At 48.0% G+C, this 20,434-nt stretch overlaps 1 protein-coding gene across 1 annotated transcript; it reads right to left on the bottom strand.

Annotated features, from left to right (window-relative positions):
• Positions 1-1,818: 1,818 nt before the first annotated feature.
• Positions 1,819-4,913, bottom strand: DUSP1 (dual specificity phosphatase 1). The gene is made up of 4 exons (XM_065905534.1): positions 4,312-4,913; positions 3,889-4,034; positions 3,308-3,527; positions 1,819-2,876 (listed from the first exon to the last, which is right to left on the bottom strand). Exons 1-4 carry the CDS (start codon positions 4,676-4,678, stop codon positions 2,506-2,508), a joined length of 1,104 nt encoding a protein of 367 aa, XP_065761606.1. The 5' UTR covers positions 4,679-4,913; the 3' UTR covers positions 1,819-2,505.
• Between the last annotated feature and the right edge of the window lie 15,521 nt (positions 4,914-20,434).

Raw genomic sequence — 20,434 nt, 5'->3', positions numbered from 1 at the left:
CGACTTCACGTCACGTCACTTCATCCTTCCTAATAAAAGCAGTTTCAGGCCCAAAGTGACATTTTCTGGAGGGCCTGAAGACCAGGGACTGAACACACAGGGAGGAGGGTTTATTACAATGCTGGCTGTCCTGGCTGGAGGGAGGTTAAGTAGCTTGCACTGGGATAAGTGAGTGAATTGTTTTCACTGACGGCTCCCTTAGGCAGCCACTGTATTTTTCCACTGTGTGGATCATACTGGAGATTAATTCTGGTTCAGCCGGTGCCTGCCAAGCAGAAAGTGATGGCTCAAGCCCACAGCGATGCCAGCCGTGGCATCTGCCATGGACTTGAAGTCGCTGGTATGTTTCCATGAAGGGAGATATTTGCAACAGTAAATTTCTAGGGTTTGATAAAAAAAACAAAACAAAACTGGATATGGTTTGTTTTGAAAGGCGTGAACACACTTGTAATCGGAAGCCCAGCCGAGGAAATGAACTTGCCGGCCCAGGGTAAGTTCTCAGAACAGGGAACACAGGAATCTTTCAGGCCCTGGGAGTCAAGTGGTACATGGTGAACCAGTGGAGAAAGGTCAAGGACACTAATTCTGCGTCAAGGCCTTGAACAATGGGGCTGGACCAAGACCACTATTCTGGGCACCCCTGGAAAACTAAAGTAAGCTGTTTGCTTTCTGGCTTCCTACAGTACTTTATCCAGAAACAAAGGAATGCAGAGGCCAGCAATCCAGAAGCTTACCTGTTGTTTAATTCAACATTAAAGACTTGGCTATGGGTTGGTAATCAATTACACCTTCTGTTTCAGGCTGTTTGGCAAGAGAGTGAAAAATCCAGAATATTGCCCTAGAGCAAGCCAGATTTAATTGTCTATCTTCTTCAACAAAATTATGAAATCAGGGCAGCAAGTGACCTGAAGGAGGCAGCTACCAGAAATGCTGGGTACAGGTGCAGAGATGCCCAGGATCGGGTCAGGCTGGGGTGGGGCTTCAGGTGACTTGTCTGCATTGTATTGGCTTACTGTGCTTGGTATTCCTTTCACAATTAATCAAAGTCTTTTCTTTTTTTTTTTTTTTTTTTAATATTTACTTATTTATTTGGCTGTGCCAGTTCTTAGTCGTGGCATACAAACTCTTGGTTGGGGCATGTGGGATCTAGTCCCCTTACCAGGGATGGAACCCAGGCGCTCTGCATTGGGAGCACGGAGTCCTAGCCCCTGGACCACCAGGGAAGTCCCCTCAAGATCTTTTCAAAAGAAAAAGAGCAAGTGATAAAATAAAAAGGTCATAAAATTAGGAGACAAAACAGAAATAGGGCCCAATTCCCCCACTCGTGTTAATTAGCTATGCTGGGTCTCTATCATTTGCTGAGCTGTTCTGGGGTAAGCACAGCCCACCTTGCACATAGAAGAAACACACTTGTGGCAAATGTACTGGGAAACTCTTTACCTCTTTAATAGAGATCAGAGGGAGGGAGGCTTTTTAAGATTATCCTGGAGGAAGGTATTAAATGAAAAAAGCAACCAAGCAAGTGGCCACTTATTCCTAGCTTTGGCTCTGGGTACACTTGGGATTCCCTGTGTGACACGTTGGGAAAAACATAGGCAGACACTAGAATTCAATACCAAGAGCTTAGTTCTAGTGCTTTTTTAAAATAATTGATCACATTTCTCTACCACCCTGGCAACCCAGGCATCTCGTGGGACTGAGTGGCCACCAAGGAGTATGGGATCAGATGCCAAAACACATCCTGAAGGACCTTGTTTTCCCCTATTTCAGTGATGGGAAAGGAATCAGAGGGACTGACCAAGAAATAAAGCATCGAGATTTCAATAGAAATGCCATAATTTATTCTGTTGTATAAAAAAGTCATCCTTACGTAACAAAATGTCTTCTTAGAAGAAGATATATATTATTTCAGGTCATAAATAATCAGCAAACATACAACTGTTGGCAACTTAAAAAACAAAACAAAACCAACACTGGTGCTTCCCATCAGTGCTGAAAAGAAACCTGCTTAGGATATATTTACAGGATATTACAGTACTCAAACACAAAAATTGAGGTATTTGGTTCTTCTAGGAGTAGACACTGACATTTGTGAAGGTGGACCGCCTACACAAAAATAAATAAAACAAGGTATGTTCTCATATGTATATGTGTTGTCGGGAATGGTAATACTGGTAGGTATGTCAACCATGAAAAGTGTCTTCAGAAAACAGGGACAAGCAAAAAGAAATTGGCTCTCACACTTGAGTCCTCTCTCTTCTGCCCCTTTCTGTCCGAGGGACTTGATGTACCCACTGTATGTTGGTCCCGAAATGTGCTGAGTTCAGCAAACATCTTGGCGTGAAGTCATCATTACAACTGCTCAGGAACCCAGTGGAACTTGGGTGAAATTAAATAAATAAGGACCAGCCCTCACGAGCCCCCTTCCCTGGAGTTATTGCATTTCCACTTTCCAGAAGGAGCCTGGAGTCCCGGTGGGTTGTGAAGATCACCTCCCGTGGCTTTTCAGCAGCTGGGAGAGGTCGTGATGGGGCTCTGAAGGTAGCTCAATGCACTGTTCGTGGGGTGGACCGGAATGGAAACCGGGAAGTTGAAGACGGTGGTGGTGGAGGCGCTGCAGTCAAGCACAGCCATGGCGGGGCTCCCCGCCTCTGCCGAGCAGTGGGGGGCCAGGACCTGGGACTCAAACTGCAACAGCTGGCCCATGAAGCTGAAGTTGGGGGAGATGATGCTTCTCCTCTGCTTCACAAACTCAAAGGCCTCATCTAGCTTGACTCGATTAGTCCTCATGAGGTAAGCAAGGCAGATGGTGGCCGATCGGGAAATGCCCGCCTGGCAGTGCACAAACACCCTTCCACCAGCATTCTTGATGGAGTCTGGAAAACAAAGGGCAGCTGGTTATTTGAGAGCCCAGGAGAATGACCCCAACCAACCCCAGGTGTCTAAGAAATGTCACATGTGTCCTGTCCAGGACGGTCAATATCACCTCATGTCATCACAGACATACTGTTTGTGAAGGCAATGTGGGTACAGTGGATTTAAACAGCCAGGGATTTAAACCCAAACAAGGCATCGTCACTAAGCAGATTGATATTGGACAGATCAATTCAACCTTCTGAGATTCAGTTTGCTAATTTATAAAGTGGGACATCGAACCTGTACTTTGCTGGGACGCTGCCCGTGCCAGACTGATTTTCATGTCTAGAGGAAAGCTTAAAACTATGTTGCTCAAGTTCTTGCCATAGAGTTATCTCAGACGCTAAAACAGAAGGAGTGTGGCAAAGACCCAGGCATCTGTTCCATTTACCTATGAAGTCAATTGCCTCATTGAACCAGGAGCTGATGTCCGCCTTGTGGTTGTCCTCCACGGGGATGCTCTTGTACTGGTAGTGACCCTCGAAATGGTTGGGACAGTTCGCAGAGACGTTGATCAAGGCAGTGATGCCCAAGGCATCCAGCATGTCCTTGCGGGAAGCATGATAGGCGCTGCCCAGGTACAGAAAAGGCAGGATCTCCACTGGGCCACCCTGAAATCCAGAAACATCCAACGCTGGTCAAGCTTTGTTCAACGTCAATGGTGGCGCCCACATCCACAAAACCTCCCTGCTGGACAAGCTAGTTTCAACACTGGGTGAACCTCACAGCACTGTTGTTAACAGTGTAAATAAATAGGAGACGAAACCCATTTGCCTAGGCAGGGCCAACAAGCTAATTTCTGTAGTGCCAACAATTAGAGGCTCAGCTCCATCATACCATTTAACTATGGGATAAATAAAACCCCCCTGTGTCCCCTGTTATAAATAAAGCTGCCTGTTACTTTCTATATTTTCACTAGCGCAGCTCTGCCACCTTTGTTCCTTCTCCCCTCCGGCACAACCCCCTACTAACCTGATCGTAGAGTGGGGTGCTGCAGGAACTGCACCCCGATTCGGCGCTGTCAGGGACACTAGTACTCAGGGGAAGGCTGAGCCCCATGGGGGTCGACTGTTTGCTGCACAGCTCCGGGCAGGAAGCGGAGAAAGCTTCATATCCTCCTGGGAACACAAAGAGACACATTTTTTTCCCCTTAGTACCGCCGAAACAGGGTACCTTCATACAACTTCCCCATCCACCAGGGCTGGAAGTTTAGCCCGGAGAGGCCCAGGCGAGTCTTTGTTCCTAGAGCCAAACAAAGCCAACAAGTTCCCACAATGCGACTCAGGCGTCCAAGCGCTCCAGGTGGAGCAGCCCCCCCGGAGCTGAGAACCAGAGGTCCCCAAACTAGGCGGCGGAGGGCGTGCGGCCCGCCCCCGAGCGTCCCCGAAGGCGTACCTTTGAGCAAAAAGATTTGCGCGCCGCGCGCTTCGCGGCAGAGCGCTCCGGCGGCCAGAGCCAGGGTGCCGTCGCGCTTGGCGCAGTCCAGCGCGGCGCTGCGCTCGTCCAGCAGCACCACGGCGTGGTAGGCGCCGGCCAGCAGGCGGCCGCGCAGCTCGGCGTTGGGCACGATGTGCTCCAGACCCATGGCACCCTTGGCCCGCCGACGCACGATGGTGCTGAAGCGCACGTTGACCGAGCCGGCGATGTGGCCGGCGTTGAAAGCGAAGAAGGAGCGACAGTCCAACAGCAGGCACTGCGCCGCACGCTCCCTCAGCAGCGTCCGGAGGCCTCCGGCGTCCAGGGAGACCACTTCCATGACCATGGCCGGCCCCAGCGCCCCCAGCGTGCAAGTCGTCCTGTGTTCTTTGTCCCGGGAAGCAAACAGCAGGGCGACGGCTTTCGAGGAAAAGCCCGACCCCGGTTTTCTTTGCGCCAAACCCTAACTGCCTTTGGACCGAGCGAGGGGTCGTTGGGTGGGACTCTCGACCGCCTCGGCTTCCTCGTTGCTCTCCCGACGGCCCTTGCACTCGCGTTTCGCCCAGAGCCCCGAAGTCTTTCGCAGCGAGTCAGACCCGGTGGAGAGCGTTTATATTGTGGCTCTGCGCAAGCAGGCGGGGCGGGGCGGGGCGGGGCGGGGCGCGCGCGCGCTGTGGGGGAGGGGATTGTTTGTTTGAATGACGGTCACGTGACTGGTATGGTGACGTCACCGCCCTGCCCGGTTTGGCGCCGGAGCAGCCAAAGGCGAAGACGTCAGCGGCCTCCGAGTGGGGTCCGCTGGCTAAGCTCGGGCTCGGGCTCTGGCCCCCGCCCGGCCGTCCGGCCTGCGCCTGGCGCGTCCCTGGGGATCTGGTCCGCGCCGCTCTCCGGGCCCGGCGGGGAGGGGAGAGGGTGGACGCTCTGCCAGCCGAGGGCTGACTCCCGTGTGCGAGTGCCTGGGAGACCAGGCTGCGTGCCACCGGCCCCCGCCTCCCCTCTTCCCCCTCCACCGCGCTGCTTTCCCGCGTCCGCTCCTACGCCGACCCGAGCCGAAAGGGGTTTCCTTTGTTACTGCATACACATGCGCCCCTTTTTCTCATTTCCTCGTACCCAGCAGGCGAGGAAACACGGGTTCCCGAGGAGAAGCGATTTATTATATTTGCCCAGTATCGCACTGCCGGGGGTGAGGGGACCGAGAGGAGACTGAAATGAGGGTCGGAGAAGAACTGAGTTTGTCCAGCCGAGAACAACCGGGGTAGGTTGGGGTAGAGGTGTTCCGGGAAACACATTCCTGTTCCCCATTCCTGCTACTTTAAAATGTACATTTAACAAGTAAAATGCCGTCCAACCAAACGCTAAGCAGAAAAATGTCAGTCCTAGTCCTGTGGTCCTTACGTGGTTGCGAGCCTAGGGAGGCGGGTCAGGGATCTGAAATGAGGGTGGGGGTCGCGAGGTGCGGTTGTGGATTGCGGGCGTTCGGCGTTTAATGAGGCGACCCCCCCAGTGCGGATCGACAGCGCCCCCCAGGGGCCGCCAGACACGTTTCTGGTCACGTTTACTTAAGACTGAGCGGCTTCGGCTTCATCTCTTTGTGGTGTTTTTTTCAGACTCTGTGCGACCTCATGGACTGTAGCGCACCAGGCTCCTCTGTCCACGGGATTTCCCAGGCGAGAATACTGGAGTGGGTTGCCAGGCCCTTCTCCTGGGGATTTTCCTTTAGTCCCTAAATATGTACTGATTGAGTGCCTACTAAGCGCTGGGCTGGGGCCTGCAACTGGGAACAGGAGCCCGGTCCAGCTCTGGGGCCCTGGTTCTTGCCATTAACGTGAGCTGGTCTCGAAATACAATCCTACAGCGCTTTAAGAGGACTTACAGGACCTGGACAAATGTTTGGGGAGACCCCATGCGGTCACCCCCGTCGTGGGCTCTAGTGAAGCCCTCCGACCTCCCCACCCCCGGTGGCACCGAAGCGCTAGGTACACAAACATAAATATTGCGCCATCAGGCTGGGGTGCTGACTCAGGAACATTCTGTGGTTTCTTCCCCTCTCTAGGAGAGCGGGGCATTTCACTGCAACCCTGTGTCGCTGATCTGCTGATTGTATCAGCAGAGGCGACTTCTGCATTTGCCTCGCCTAGTTTCTGTGTCCTCACATGCTCAGGCTTTCTGCCTAAATTCTAAAAAACTAAAAGGCCAAGTGCTTTTTTAAAAAGAGCATTTTCGGCCTTCAGGTGAACACTGGCTGAGTACAGCAAAGAGGTCCTTAGGTAATGGCAACACCCGCCCTGTATCTTTAAAAAAAAAAAAAAAGAAGTATTTGTTTATACTACTTATTCAGCTGAGGAACTCAACATATTTTATGCATTGAATCATGAAATGTTACAGCTATTGACTTTTCACAGCATACCAACTTGATCTGTCCCAAGTTTTGTGTTTGTGTGTGTTTTTACCAAGAGCAGTTTTTAATACCTACACATTTTCTAAAAAGCAAACTTTTTTTGTACAAATATTAGAGCGGTAACTGGCAGTGTGGCCCTACAGTCAGCTGTCAGCTGAGCTCTGCAAGGTTTTTCTCTCCAGCCTGTCTAGAAAGAGCAGAGCTTGAACCCCATGCTGTCATTTTTCTTCTGGGTGATCCTAGCTGAATCTCTTCCCCCAATGAGCCTCTAAACTGACATCTGAACAATTGTCTTACAACTGCCTTCTTTGTGAATGATTTGAGGCCCAAGTTAGAGATGATAGGTATAAGGAACACAGGCCCTACCCATCCCTTCTTGTTATGATTCACTACATCTTTTGGTTTTTCCCTTCCCAGAAGAGCGCTTCTTATATAATCATGCCATTTTTGTGTTTCAGCATTTGGCACGAGAGCCTGGGGAGGTCACCACAGGATGCCGGTAGGAGTGATTGGTAAAGAGGTCCCTCCTTGCGACCAATCAACACACAATGGCTCAGGTTAGGGAGTCTGGTGGTAAAGATGTAGCCACCTAGGCCCTCGGTTCAGGACATAGAGGTGCTACTTCTGGTTTGAGATGGAGCCAAAGAGAGGCCCAACATAACCTGGTCTGTGGTGACTGCAGAGGCAGAAGGGACTGGAATTGTGGTCTTGGTAGGCAGAGGAGGGTGAACGAGCAGCAAGGGACTTTGACTCAGAGGAGAGAACCTGATCTTTCCCACCTGGGCTCTTCCTGATTCTAGATGTGCCCAGGATAAACCTGGAGGCACCGTTAATGTGCAGCTGAACAGTGGAAAGTGACTTTTCCTCTTGTGTCCCGACTCCCTCCTTCCTGTGATGGAGGTAAGGACATAGGGGCTGTGGGCAGACTGTGTAGCCAGGATTGATGTTACACTACAATCCCTGTCCAAATCCTGCCCTCAGAGTTGACTCTGGACCTGTTCTGAGGTCACTGGAGGAGAAAAAGTGGTGTTCCCACAGATGCTAGTCAGAAAGGAGCCCCAGCTCACTGTCTGCTCTGACATTGGCAGGCAGGTAGCTTAACATGTCCGAGCCTCCGTTTCCCCATTTGTAAACTGGGAGCACTACCCAGTCCAAGATGGCAGACTAACGTCTCAGAATAACTGTCTTCTAGCTCAGCTGGTTAAGAATCCGCCTGCAATGCAGGAGACGCTGGGTTGATTCCTGGGTCAGGAAGATCTCCTGGAGAAGGGATAGGCTACCCACTCCAGTATTTCTTGGGCTTCCCTAGTGGCTCAGACAGTAGAGAATTCACTTGCAATGCAGAAGACATGGGTTCAATCCCTGGGTTGGGAAGATCCCCTAGAGGAGGGGATGGCAACCCACTCCAGTATTTTTGCCTGGAGAATCCCCATGGAGAGAAGAGCCTGGTGGGCTACAGTCCATGGGGTCACAGAGAGTCAGCTGAGCAACTAAGCGCAGCAGGACCCAACACAGGGGGTTGGGAGGCCCCTTATTTTATAGGACAGATGGGGGGGAGGAGCCAAGGACGTAAAGACTTCATCCTGCAAACATCTGGAATGGCCAACCTCAGGGAGGAATGTGTTAATCTCTTCAAGCAGAGGGGCAGTGTTCCCTGAGGCAGGTCTTTATATATGATTATAATAACAAAAGAAATGAAAAACAAAGGTTAAAGTCAAAGAAACAGATCCATTATGGAGTCAGAATTGGCTCTTAGGAGTACTATCCATCTAGGGCCTGCTGTGGGTCCCATCTGGAGGGGGTGCTCTCAAGAGAGGGTGCTGGCTCCCACCATTCATGTTCTCTTCTGGGATCCATAGCCCTTGAACGTCTCCCTTGTGCTGTGTGGCAGGCAGCTCTGGCCTTTGCTTAGTCCCCTTCATAACTCCCTCTATCCCGGGAAATCCCACCACTGGGCCCCACCCCTTCATCTGGCCCTACCCCACTGCTGTCGCTGATTCTCTCATTGCTTTCCAGGCAGACCCCTGGATGCGTTTCTCATCCTTCCCCACCCCCACACCTTTGCTCACACTGCCCCCCTTCCCACGCCACGACGTGCCTTTAGGGCTCCAAATCCCAGAGTGCCATCCCCAGGAAGCCTTCTTTGGTTTCTCCGACTTCTGCCCTAGGGCTTCCGTCTTAGCTCAGTTGGTAAAGAATCTGCCTGCAGCGCAGGAGACAGGAGTTTGTTTCCTGGGCCCTGAGTCTGGAAGAGTCCCTGGAGATGGAAATGGCAACCCACTCCAGTTTTCTTGCCTGGAGAATCTCATGAACAGAGGAGCCTGGCAGGCTACACAGTCCATGGGGTCACAAGACTTAGTAACTAAACCATTACCACCATCACTTCTGCCCTAGGTCCTGGAAGACTTAGTCCAGAACTTTCTAATTATGTAAACATCTCTTAGATCCTTATCTTACTCTGAGTTGCTTAAGGGCGGGAAGGGTGTTTTTCTGATCTTTGATCTCCCCACCCTACTATCTTAGTTACAGTGCCTGGCACATAGTAGGCCCACAATTTGTAGCATGGTGGAAGAATTTCCTATGAGGTACTGTTGAAAAGTCTAAGAGAGAAAGGGACAGGAATGGCCATTCATGAAGCCTCACCCGGTACCAGCTGCATTGCAGAAATCATCATCTCATGACAGTCAGTGATCCCATGAGGTGACTATTATCATCTTACAGGCAAAGAAACGGCTCAGAGAGGAGAATGTGCCCAAGATGACACAGCTGGTAATCATCAGATGCAGATCTAAACCCTGGTTCTGTCTGATGGCGATATGGAGGGGGACTCAAGCATCTTGTTGGAGAAGGCAATGGCAACCCACTCCAGTACTCTTGCCTGGAAAATCCCATGGATAGAGGAACCTGGTAGGCTGTAGTCCATGGGATCGCGAAGAGTCGGGCACAACTGAAGTGACTTAGCAGCAGCAGCTGCAGGCATCTTGTAGGAAACCCAGTCTGTGAGGCCTCCTGGCCTGTTGCAAGTGCATCCCCACAGCTCTGGCTGAAGCCTCTGACTCTCAGCTTGCCTGAAGATCTGCTCACTGGGGAGAGTGGCCTCTGGCACCAGCCCTGGAGGGAGCCTAAGCCTAGCACCCTGGACTCCAGCCCTGGTGTCCCTGTTGCCTGTCTGAAGTCACTCAGTGCTTGGGATTTGGGGCAGCCACAGGCACAGCTGGTGGCTCAGATGGTAAAGAATCTGCCTGCAATGCAGGAGACTGGAGTTCGATCCCTGGGCCGGGAAGATCCCCTGGAGAAGGGAATGCCCATTGCAGCATTGTTGACTGGAGAATCCCCTGGATAGAGGAGCCTATGGGCTACAATCCACGGGGTCGCAAAGAGTGGGACACGACTGAACTACTGAGCGCACACGTAGGCACAGACACTCAGCGGCCGGGCTGGCAGGGCGACGTCACCCTCCACACCCAGGCAGTTAGGACAGAACCGGCTTCTGTTGCACAATCCTTAAAAAACAGATCGCCACGGTCAGGACCAGGAAGGTCCACGGGAGTGCATCACCTCAGTCAGCCCCCTCATTTGGGAGACAAGGACCCAGAGACGTTAGGCAATCTATCCAGAGTCACACAGTGTCCAGAACATTCCACATCTAGGCAGTACTGTGAGAACTCTGTGTACAAAGCCTTAAGTATTTGTCTCTGGAGGGTGGGGTTACTTTCATTTTCTTCCTTAAAACTCTGTATGATTTGAATGTTCTAACTCAAACGTGGAACTTTTATAATTGGGGGGAAAGCTAAAAGTATTAAAAGGCAACCATATCTAGGATAAGCCCTATTTACCATATTTCAGGTAACTTGTTAGAAGCAAGGTACAGAGTTCAATTGCCGGGGTTAGAATCCCAGCTTGACCACTCACCAACTTGTACTCAGATAAGTTACTTTACCTCTCTGAGACTCAGTTGCCTGATGTATAAAATGAAGACAATAATAGCATCTATCTTGTAGGGCTGATGCAAAGATCATATGAAACATGTCAGCAAACTGCAGCCCTTGAGCCAAATCTAGCCCGCTCCCTTTTTGTACACTTAACAAGCTAAGAATGGTTTTTATACTTGAAATGGTTGGGAGGAAAATCAAAAGAAGAGGAATATTTTTGTGACACACGAAAGCTGCATGAAATTCATATTTCGTTGTCCACAAGTAACGTTTTATTAAAAGTCAGCTATACACATTGGTACTGTCCTCTGTGGCTGCTTTCACATTACAGTGGGGGGTGAGTAACTGTGACACTGCCTGGCTCACAAAGCCTAAAATATTTACTTCTGGCCCTTTACAGGAAAAGTGTGCCAACTCCCGATATGAGATCATGGATGAAAAGCACTTTAGAGCAATGCCTGGCACAGGATATCTAGTGAATTTCGTTATTATTAATATCTACAAAATCTTCTTTCCATAGGATGTGTTCAAAAGCAACAATTGCTTTTGTATTTCATTGAGCCTAAAACACACTTTTCATATTTTAATGTTTAAACACACTTTTCCTATTTTAATGTTCCTCAAAGTGGAATATAGACTTGCCTTGTCAGAGGCATAGTTGATTGACGTAGTTAATAGCCAGCATTTCCCTCTCTTTAATTTTTCCATATTTATCTATCTGGCTGCGCCTGGCCTTCGTTGTGGCTTTGGGATCTCACCCCAGAGAGTGGGCTTCTCTGGTTGCAGCACGCGGGCTTCTCTTTGGTCGTGGCTTGTGGAGTCAGTAGTTGCAGTATGTGGGCTTAGTTGCCCCTCAGCGTATGGGATCTTAGTCCCCCGCCCCCAGGGATTGAACTCCTGCATTGGAAGGCGAATTCTTGACCACTGGAGCATCAGGGAAATCCCCAGCATCTCTCTTTCTTAATGGTGTACACATTAAAGAGGGGAGGGGTCTCAGAATTGCTGACCTCTTAGTTCAGTAGAATACAGTGAAGTCAAAAGGTTTCAGATGGACAGGAATTAAAGCACTACAGTCATTTCATCAATAAACATTCTGTCAGGGGGACAGACTTGTCGGTTAGACAAGTGCAGCTCAGGTGCTAAGAGTCAGCATAGAAATCAGAAAGACCAGAAAAGGGGCCCTCCGCCAGCTAGGAGAGGAATGTGAGGGAAAGATGCGCAGGGGAGGGGCTGTCTCCCTTTAAACAAAGACTCTTGCAGAATAGAAATGTCTGGATGAAATACTTCTGCGAGATGGGTCTCCGTGATCTACTGCTCAGACCCTGAGAGTCGAGTCTCAGTTTTCTGCCGTATAAAATGGGGGCAGTAAGAGTCCCAAGAGGCCAACTCTCAGTTTCGACCTGGGACCAGATGAAGGCCCGCAGCCTGTGTGAACAGGCCCCGTGGCCAACCATCTCTGTGTCTACCGCTAATTTAGCAGAGACAAGACTTCTTGTCTTTCTCGGTCCCCAGCACAAAGCCCAAAGCAGGTTTGTTGGATAAACACATGCAGATGATCCCAGAGGCCCAGGAGAGGGCCCAGGAAGTGGCAGGGCTCGGTGACTCAGACAGGCCCAGCCCTGACCCAAGGGCACCGCTTGCCCCAAGCCCCGCCCCAGCCACCAGGGGAACTGACGCCACAGTGAGAAGTGACAGATCTCTGTTGTTCATTTTTTTTAGACAGTATGAGTTGAGACATAATTTTCTTTTTATGATTAGAAAACATTAATTAGTGTTTAAGGGAGCAAATGAGGTCATAGTTTGTCTCTTCCAAACTCTCCCCTGAAGGAAGGAGAAGTTACCAGTGGTGTGTTCAGAATCCTAGTTGAAGACTCAGAAATTGTGCCTACCAATTTTGCCTTCATGGCTAAGTTATCTGGAGGCAGTTTTTACTAATAATTGGTAATCTCTCCTGAGCACTTGGGCTTCCATGGTGGCTCAGATGGTAAAGAATCCACCTACAATGTGAGAGACCTGGGTTTGATCCCTGGCTCAGGAAGATCCCCTGAAGACGGGCATGGCAACCCATTCCAGTATTCTTGCCTGGAGAACTCCATGGACAGAAGAACCTGGAGGGCTACTGTCCATGAAGTCACAAAGAGTGGGACACAACTGAGCAACTAAGCCCTGAGCGCTTGCTATGAGCCTAGCCTTTTGCCAAGTGGTTTATATGCGTTTCCTCTTAGATCATGCCACTAGCCCTGTGAGGCAGGTACCACTGACCACCCCCACAAGAAGAGAGGAGGGTACTGAGACTCAGAGAGGTTAACTAACTTGTCCAAAGGCACACAGCAAGCAAGAAGTGCTGCCTGGGGCCTGTCACTCCCTCTCTCTAAGTCCTTTGTCCTTATCTCGCCACAGCACATGGTGGGTGTATCATGAGGGTAGAGTGTTGCATCATTTCGCGGTCATTTCGTGGCATAATGACTTTTAGGGGGCTGCTTCTAGATTCCTAAGGAAGGGGGAAAGGAAATAGACCTCAAACTGGGGCTTTCTGCCCGGCTCTCCCTGACTCACTGAGCCACATTGCACAAATGATTCATTCACTGGCCTGGACCTCAGTGGGTTTGGCCACCCGTTGAGAGTGAAGTCACACCTCCAGCTTTCCAATGCTTTCATTGGTTCACTCACCCAACTTCGGGTAGGCAAGAAACAGGCCTGGCCGGCCTCACTTGGGGTCAGGAAAGCACACAAATGCTTCTCAATGTCTTGAAATCATGGCTGGGCAACTCACTTCTAGCCTAAGAGATCCTCTGGGGGGCCTAAAGTCAATTACTAGGGGTGTTGAAACAAAGTACCACAAGCTGAGTGGCTTAAAACAACTGAAACTGATTGTCTAACAGTTCTGGAAGCCAGAAGTCCAAGACCAAGGTGTTGGCGAGGTTGGTTCCCTCTGAGAGCTGTGAGGGCGCATCTGTCCCAGGCCTCTCTCTTGGCTTCTGGTGCCTGGCGGGCAGTCTTGGATATTCCTCGGCTTATAGAGTCATCACTCCAATCTCTGCCTCCATCTTCATCAGTCATGCTGGATTAGGTTCCACCCTAATGATCTCATTTTAACTTGATTACCTTTGTGAAGGCCTTGTTTCCAAATAAGGTTACATACTGAAGTGGGGGTTGGAACTTAAGCGTATCTTTTGGGCGGAACATAATTCAACCCAAAACAGAGCCCCAGAGATAGCCCCCTAGGAATGATATGTTCAGTATGGCCCAGGTACATATTAATATATCCATTTTACATGATCTTTGTGAAAATACTGAAGATGGGTTGGTTTTTTGTTTTTCCTGGAGTTGATACTGAAGTTGATATGAAATAATAATCAAGACTAGACAGAAAAACTGAAAAAGAAAAGCAGTGTGGTGGGGATAAGTCCTACCGGATATTAAAATATATCATAAAGCCCCAGCAATTAAAATGACATAGTTAGGAGCATGAGTAGCCAGGAAGAGCAATGAAACAGAATAGAAAGTCCAGAACTTTGCTCAGGTACACACTGGAATTTGATATATGATGAAGTGGCATCTCAGATCGTTGGGACATGATGGACTTCTAAATAGGTGATCTTGAGACAATTGGACAGTCATTTGGAAAAAAGATAAAAAGAGCCATACCTCACACCATACATTTGAATAAATATCCAATAGACTGGAGACTCAGATTTTTTTAAGTGAACCCATAAAACTTGTAGAAGAAAACAAGTTTTCTTGAGGGGATTCCTGTATAACATAGAAGTGAGAAAAGCCTTTCAGTTTAGGACTCAAAATCTGGACACAATAAAAGAAAAACTTGATAAATTCAACTACATAAAAATTAAAGCTAAATTTTAAAAGAGTTTTTTATGGCAAAAATAAAACTAAGCAACATTTTTTTAAAAAAAGACAAGCGGTAGACAAAAGTTTATTTCACCCGTATTTAAGGAGTATTTAAAAATAGAGATTAAAAAATATATATATATAATTTTATAATGGACAAAAACCACAAGGAGATAGCTCCAGGAAAAGAGCTGCAAAAGGACCCAGAAGATGTAAGAAGATGCTTATTCATAATCACAATAAGAGACAAGAAAATTCTAACTATGCTGAGAGACTCTCATCCTTCAGGTTGGCAAAAATCCAAAAACTTGAAGTTACTCTCTGCTGAGAAGCGAAATTTGAATATGAATTAGGCGTTAGAAGATATTGTAGAAATGTTCACTTTGGTGGTTGCTTAGGAAAATGTCTAGTTCTTAAAAGATGTGTGCTGAAGTGTTTGGCAGTAAAAGGTTATGATGTTAGCAACTTGCTGGAAATGTTCAGAAGAAAATACACACACCGGTAAATGAATTAAATGGCACAGCATGAACAGTTGCTGAGTCTATGTCGGGCATAAGGGTGTCCATGACTGCTATTCTTCTTTCATCCGTTCTGTATGCCTGAAATTTTACATAATAAAATGTGAGTTCCAGTGAAGTGGAAGCTATCAGCAAAAGAAGCTAGCTCAGCTGAGACAATAATAATTGATATTATGGGCACCAGGCACTATTTCATCAGTCAACTCATTAATCATTACTGTCCCCGTTTACAGACAAGGAAACTGAGGCATCAGCAATCTGCCAAATCCACAGAGATATGAACTCTGGAAGCTCCGCTGATTGCTTTTAATCTGAGCCAGTCCCTGAGAACTGCTAATAGGCTTTGAAAAAACAGCCTTAAATCCAAATGTTATTAAATTGGACTAAGTTCTTTACTCAAGTAAAAGGGTTCATTCAAAGGGTTAGCAGAGATCTTGCTGATGCATCTTAGAAACACCAAACATTTATAAGGTCTACTGTCCTGTTCTCTAATTTAGACTCAATCATTTCAGACTCCCTAAGGAGAGAAAAGAATTGTAATAAAGCAGTTGTGCGTTCAGTCTAATGATTCAGCTAGCAACCTGTCAATGCAAATTTAGGGTATTCTTTAAATCAAGGTATATTAATAAAAGATAACTTACAATTTAAGTGAAACTGAATCACTTTCAAAGTGCATTTAATGATGTAGAGTGCCTTCATCTATTAAAAAGTTTCATAATTTAAAGAAAACTAATGCAACCCGACCCCAGCGCCTGGGTTCAAATCCCAGCTCTGCCAGTAACCTCAGAGGACAATGCTGGGGCAAGTCACACACCCTCCCTTGACCCCAGTTTCCTCATCTCTAAAGTGGAGATGACTAGCACCCTCCTCTAAAGCTCTCCAGAGGGTTAAGTGATCTGGATGTGCTGTCTGGAGGGATATGTGTGGCTTGAGACCCTCTCCATCATGCTCCAGTGGAGCCACCCTGAGAAACTACATCATGGCTTGGTCTGTGATGGCTCCACCTCCCACAAGGCTAGCCCGCTCCTTTTTATGGAGTGTCCACTCTGTGCCAAGCCTGTGCAGCACACTGGGGACAAGGAGATGAATGATACATGGTCTCAGCCTGGAGAGAGAGGAACACATAAATCATCTTGCCACGCAAGTACACGTGAACAGAGCAGAGGAAGACAGCCAGCACAGGTGTGGGACACCGGAGGGGAGCCTGGGGAATGGATGGTACTTTTTAAAGGACAGCATCTTTTGGGGTGCACAACAATGGGAATGTACTTAATGCCCCTGACCTCTGCACTTAACCAGTGGTCAAGATGATAACTTCTATGTTATGTGTATTTCACTAAAAAAGTATATATGGTATATTAATATGTAATCCATATTTTAATGGTTAATATCTTCTTGGGGGGTCTCCAGCCCAGAGGAGGTGTTCTTACACTGGTTGTGCAGATGAAGAAATGGAGGCCCAGAGTAGGGGAGCAGCCCCACCGCCCTTCCTCAGGTCTGTCTGATGGAGATGGAAAGCTACCCAAGGTTGGACTCTCTGGCCTCAAGTCCACTCTGCTGCAAAGACACAGAACAGAATAGGATTGCTTGACATCCAGCTGGGGACTTTTTCCACCACAGCCCCCCACCCACAAATGCCTAGACTGGGCTCTGGGATCACCCCCACCAAACCCCTGTCCTAGTTCTGGGACAAGCTCTAGACAAGGGAGAGGGTGTAAAGAGATCCTGTTCCTTAATCCCGTGTAGAGAGGGAATGTGTTTTCCTGGTTGCCAGGGGCAGAGGATGGTCTCCAGAGGGTCAGTGGCTGGAGGAGTCACTGGGCTCCCATCTCTATTCTCTCCATCTCCTGAGTGCCAGCATTTTCTGTTCCAGTGAAATCAAGCTTCAGGTAGATCCCTTGTCTAGGTGGGGCCTTGTCTGATGTGGCTGGGGTGTTCAGGCAGGCATGGATATATACGAGCCTCCCTGGGTACCCCTACCCACTGCCTCCTGAATATCTTCTTATCTGTGTAGAGACCCTTCCCCTCCCAGCCAAGAAGGGTGGGGCAGGGATCTGAGAGCCCAGGAGGCACGTTTTCTATGCCTTCCTCCATCCCCCAGTGAGTGAGACCAGCTCAGGCCCTCCTTCCAGGTACATTAATGCTTCTCGGAGCTCTCAGGACCATCTTGAGAAGGGAGAGGGATAAAGTCTGAGATGGTCAGTGCTGTAGAGAAATATTGATAGAGTAAGAAAAGGGTTAGAAGTAGGAGTGGGTTGGGGGAGGGGTTCAGTTTAAGTAGGGTGTTCCAAGAAGGCCTTGGCAAGAAGTTGACATTTGAGTAAAGACCTGAGGGGGTGAGGGAGTGAGCCATGGAGCATCTAGGGGAAGAACAATTCAGGCAGACACCCCCAAACAGAAGCAAGCCTCACAAGAACAAGAAACAGGCAAAAGGCATCCAGGGGAAAGGAAGAACACTGACTTCATTCTCAGGTGACGTAAGCCCATACGGAGAAAATCCTATGGGATTTGAAAGACAAGTTTGATACTATGAGAACTAGTAAACAAGTACAAGGTCACAGGATACAAGATCAATATATAGAAGTCAATTTTACTTCCACATAGCAATCAATGAGCAAGCCAAAAATGAAATTGAGAGTATAATTCCAGGGAATTCCCTGGCAGTTCAGTGGTTAGGACTCTGCACGTCCACTGCAGGGGGAACAGGTTTGATCCCTAGTCAGGGAACTAAGATCCTGAAGGCCACATGTGACACGCACACACACCCCCAAAATCCCTAATAGTATCAACTACAATAAAATATTTAGGAATTAGTTTAACAAAAGAAATACGAGACTTATACACTATTACAATATTTCACTGAGGGAAATTAAACTGTAAGTAATTGGAGAGACATTCCATGTTCTTAGATTGGAAGACAATGTTGGTCTTCCAAGTTGATATACAGGTTCAACATCACTCGCTCAGTCACTTCAGTCATGTTCAGTCTTTGTGACCCTGTGAACTGTAGCCTGCAAGACTCCTCTGTCCATGGGATTCTCCAGGCAAGAACACTGGAGTGGGTTGCCGTTTCCTCCTCCAGGGGATCTTCCCCACCCAGGGATTGAACATGAATCTTCTGCATTGCAGGCAGATTCTTTATTGCTGAGCCACTGGGGAAGCCCTTAGATTCAACATAATTACTATCAAAATTCCAGCAGGCATTTTTTTCCCAGAAATCTGCAAACTAATCCTAACATTTATATGGTAATGAAAAATACCTAGAATAGCCAAAACATTCCTGAAAAAGAAGAACAAATTTGTAGGATCTTCACTTCCTGATTTCAAGACTCACTATAAAGTTACTGTCAAGATATTGTGGTATTGGCATATGGGTCAATAGAACGGAATTGAGAGTTCAGAAATAAACCCTTACATTTATGGTTGATTAACTTTTCACAACAATACCAAGGCAGTTCTTTGGAGGAAACGATAGTCTGTTTAACAAATAGTGCTGGAACAATTGGCTATCCGTCTGCTTGCAAAAGGAAAAAATTACCCTTACCTCACACCACATACAAAAATTAACTCAAAATGGATCACTAGCTTAAATGTAAGAGCTAAAACTATACAACTTTAAAAAGAACACACAGGGGTAAAATCTTATAAACTTTGTGTCAGGCAAAGCTTTCTTAGCTTGGTTTATAAAATAAAAAAGAAATCAATAAGCTAAAATTCGTCAAGGTTCAAAATTTTTGTGCTTAAGAGCCACCATTAAGAAAATGAAAAAGTAAACAGTAAACTAGGACAAAATATTTGCAAAACTGAATCTCTTAAAGGACTTGTGATCTGGTATTTACAAAGAACTTCTGCAGCTCAACGATAAGACAAACAACCCAATCAAAAGATGAGCAAGCAATATGAACAGATATTTCTCCAAAGAAGATATACCCAATGCTGATAAGCACTTGAACAGATGCTCATTAGTCATTAAGGAAGCACAAATGTCAAATGAGATCTATATCATACCCACTAGAATGACTGTGATCAAAATGACATATAATAACAAATGTTGGCTAAGAAGTGGAGAAATGGAACATTCATACCATGCCGGTAAGAACATAAAATGGGGCAACATCTTTGGAAAATAGTTTGATGGTTCCTCAAAAAGGTAAATATAAACCTACCACGTGACCCAGCAATTCCACTCCTAGGTCTCCACCTTAGAGAAATAAAAGCATATGTCCACACAAAGAGGTGTGAGTCAGTGTTCATAGAAGTGTTATTCATAATAGCCCCAAACTGGGAACAACCGAACATCCATCACCTGATCACTGAAGTGCATGGGCACGATGCGGTCAGTCCACACACTGGAGCTGCTCAGCGAGAACAAGGAGCAGATGAGCGACAGATGCTGCCGTGTGGACAGTCGCAGAGATGTTCTGACAAGTGGACGAAGCCAGACGTAAGGGACTAAAGAGTGTATGACTCTGCTTCATATAAGATGTCCAGAAAAGGCAGATCGACAGAGACAGTGAGCAGATTAGTAGCTGTGTAGGGCCGGGTGGGAGCAGGGACTACCTATACATGGGCATGAAAAAGGCACCTGACTGAGGACTATGCAAATGTTCTAAAATTGATTTACGGTGATGGTTGCACCACTGGGTGGAACGACCCCAAAAAGCACTGAATCGAACACTTAAATATTATGATATTTAAAGTATACCTCAATAAAGCTGCTTTTTAAAAAGCCTCTGTTCAAAGTTCAGGTTGAGACTGACTTTACACCTGGCCCAGGAGTCCTTCCTGGGCTGTGGTCGACTGGGATAGCTATCACCTGTGGCCACAGAGTGCCGTGGGCCATGGTTCCACAGCACAGCCCCAGTGGAGCGTGGGTGCTTGTTCACACATCGGGCTCTCGCTTTGGCGTAAGCTTCTTGAGAACAAATAGCTAGTGTTTATTCTCAGAATCTTAGTAATCCTGGGGAGGGAGCTGAGGAAGAAGGAAGCAGAGGGGCCAGACCCTGCAGGGCTTCGCAGGCAGGACCTTGGAGGCTGTGGGCAGAGCAGTGACCAGGATGACGTGTGTCAACAGGGTAATAAGGACTCACCTCACCTGGGAGTGTGAGGATGAGGTGAGCTCACAACGCGAAGTCATAGCACAGTGACACAGAGTACACACCAAACTCACTAGTTGGTGTCACGATCACCGTCTCATCCCCAATACCGCTGGCCCAGGGAGATGAAGCACAGCTCATTGAGGTCACAGCTGTCTGTCTCATGACCTACAGGGAGCCAGGCTCAGCAAACGCCCGTCCCTCGGGGGAAGCCCTGGGGCTGGTGGTCAGCTCCCGGAGGGCGTGGTGCCATGCAGTGAAGACAGGCGGGTACAGGGTGACCGAGCCCGTGCCCCCCACCACCACCTC

The sequence above is a fragment of the Muntiacus reevesi genome, chromosome 14 (assembly GCF_963930625.1).
Source record: "Muntiacus reevesi chromosome 14, mMunRee1.1, whole genome shotgun sequence".
Classification (NCBI taxonomy): domain Eukaryota; kingdom Metazoa; phylum Chordata; class Mammalia; order Artiodactyla; family Cervidae; genus Muntiacus; species Muntiacus reevesi.
Note: the sequence above shows the minus strand (reverse complement) of the source record. Positions and strands in the feature narration are given on the sequence as shown.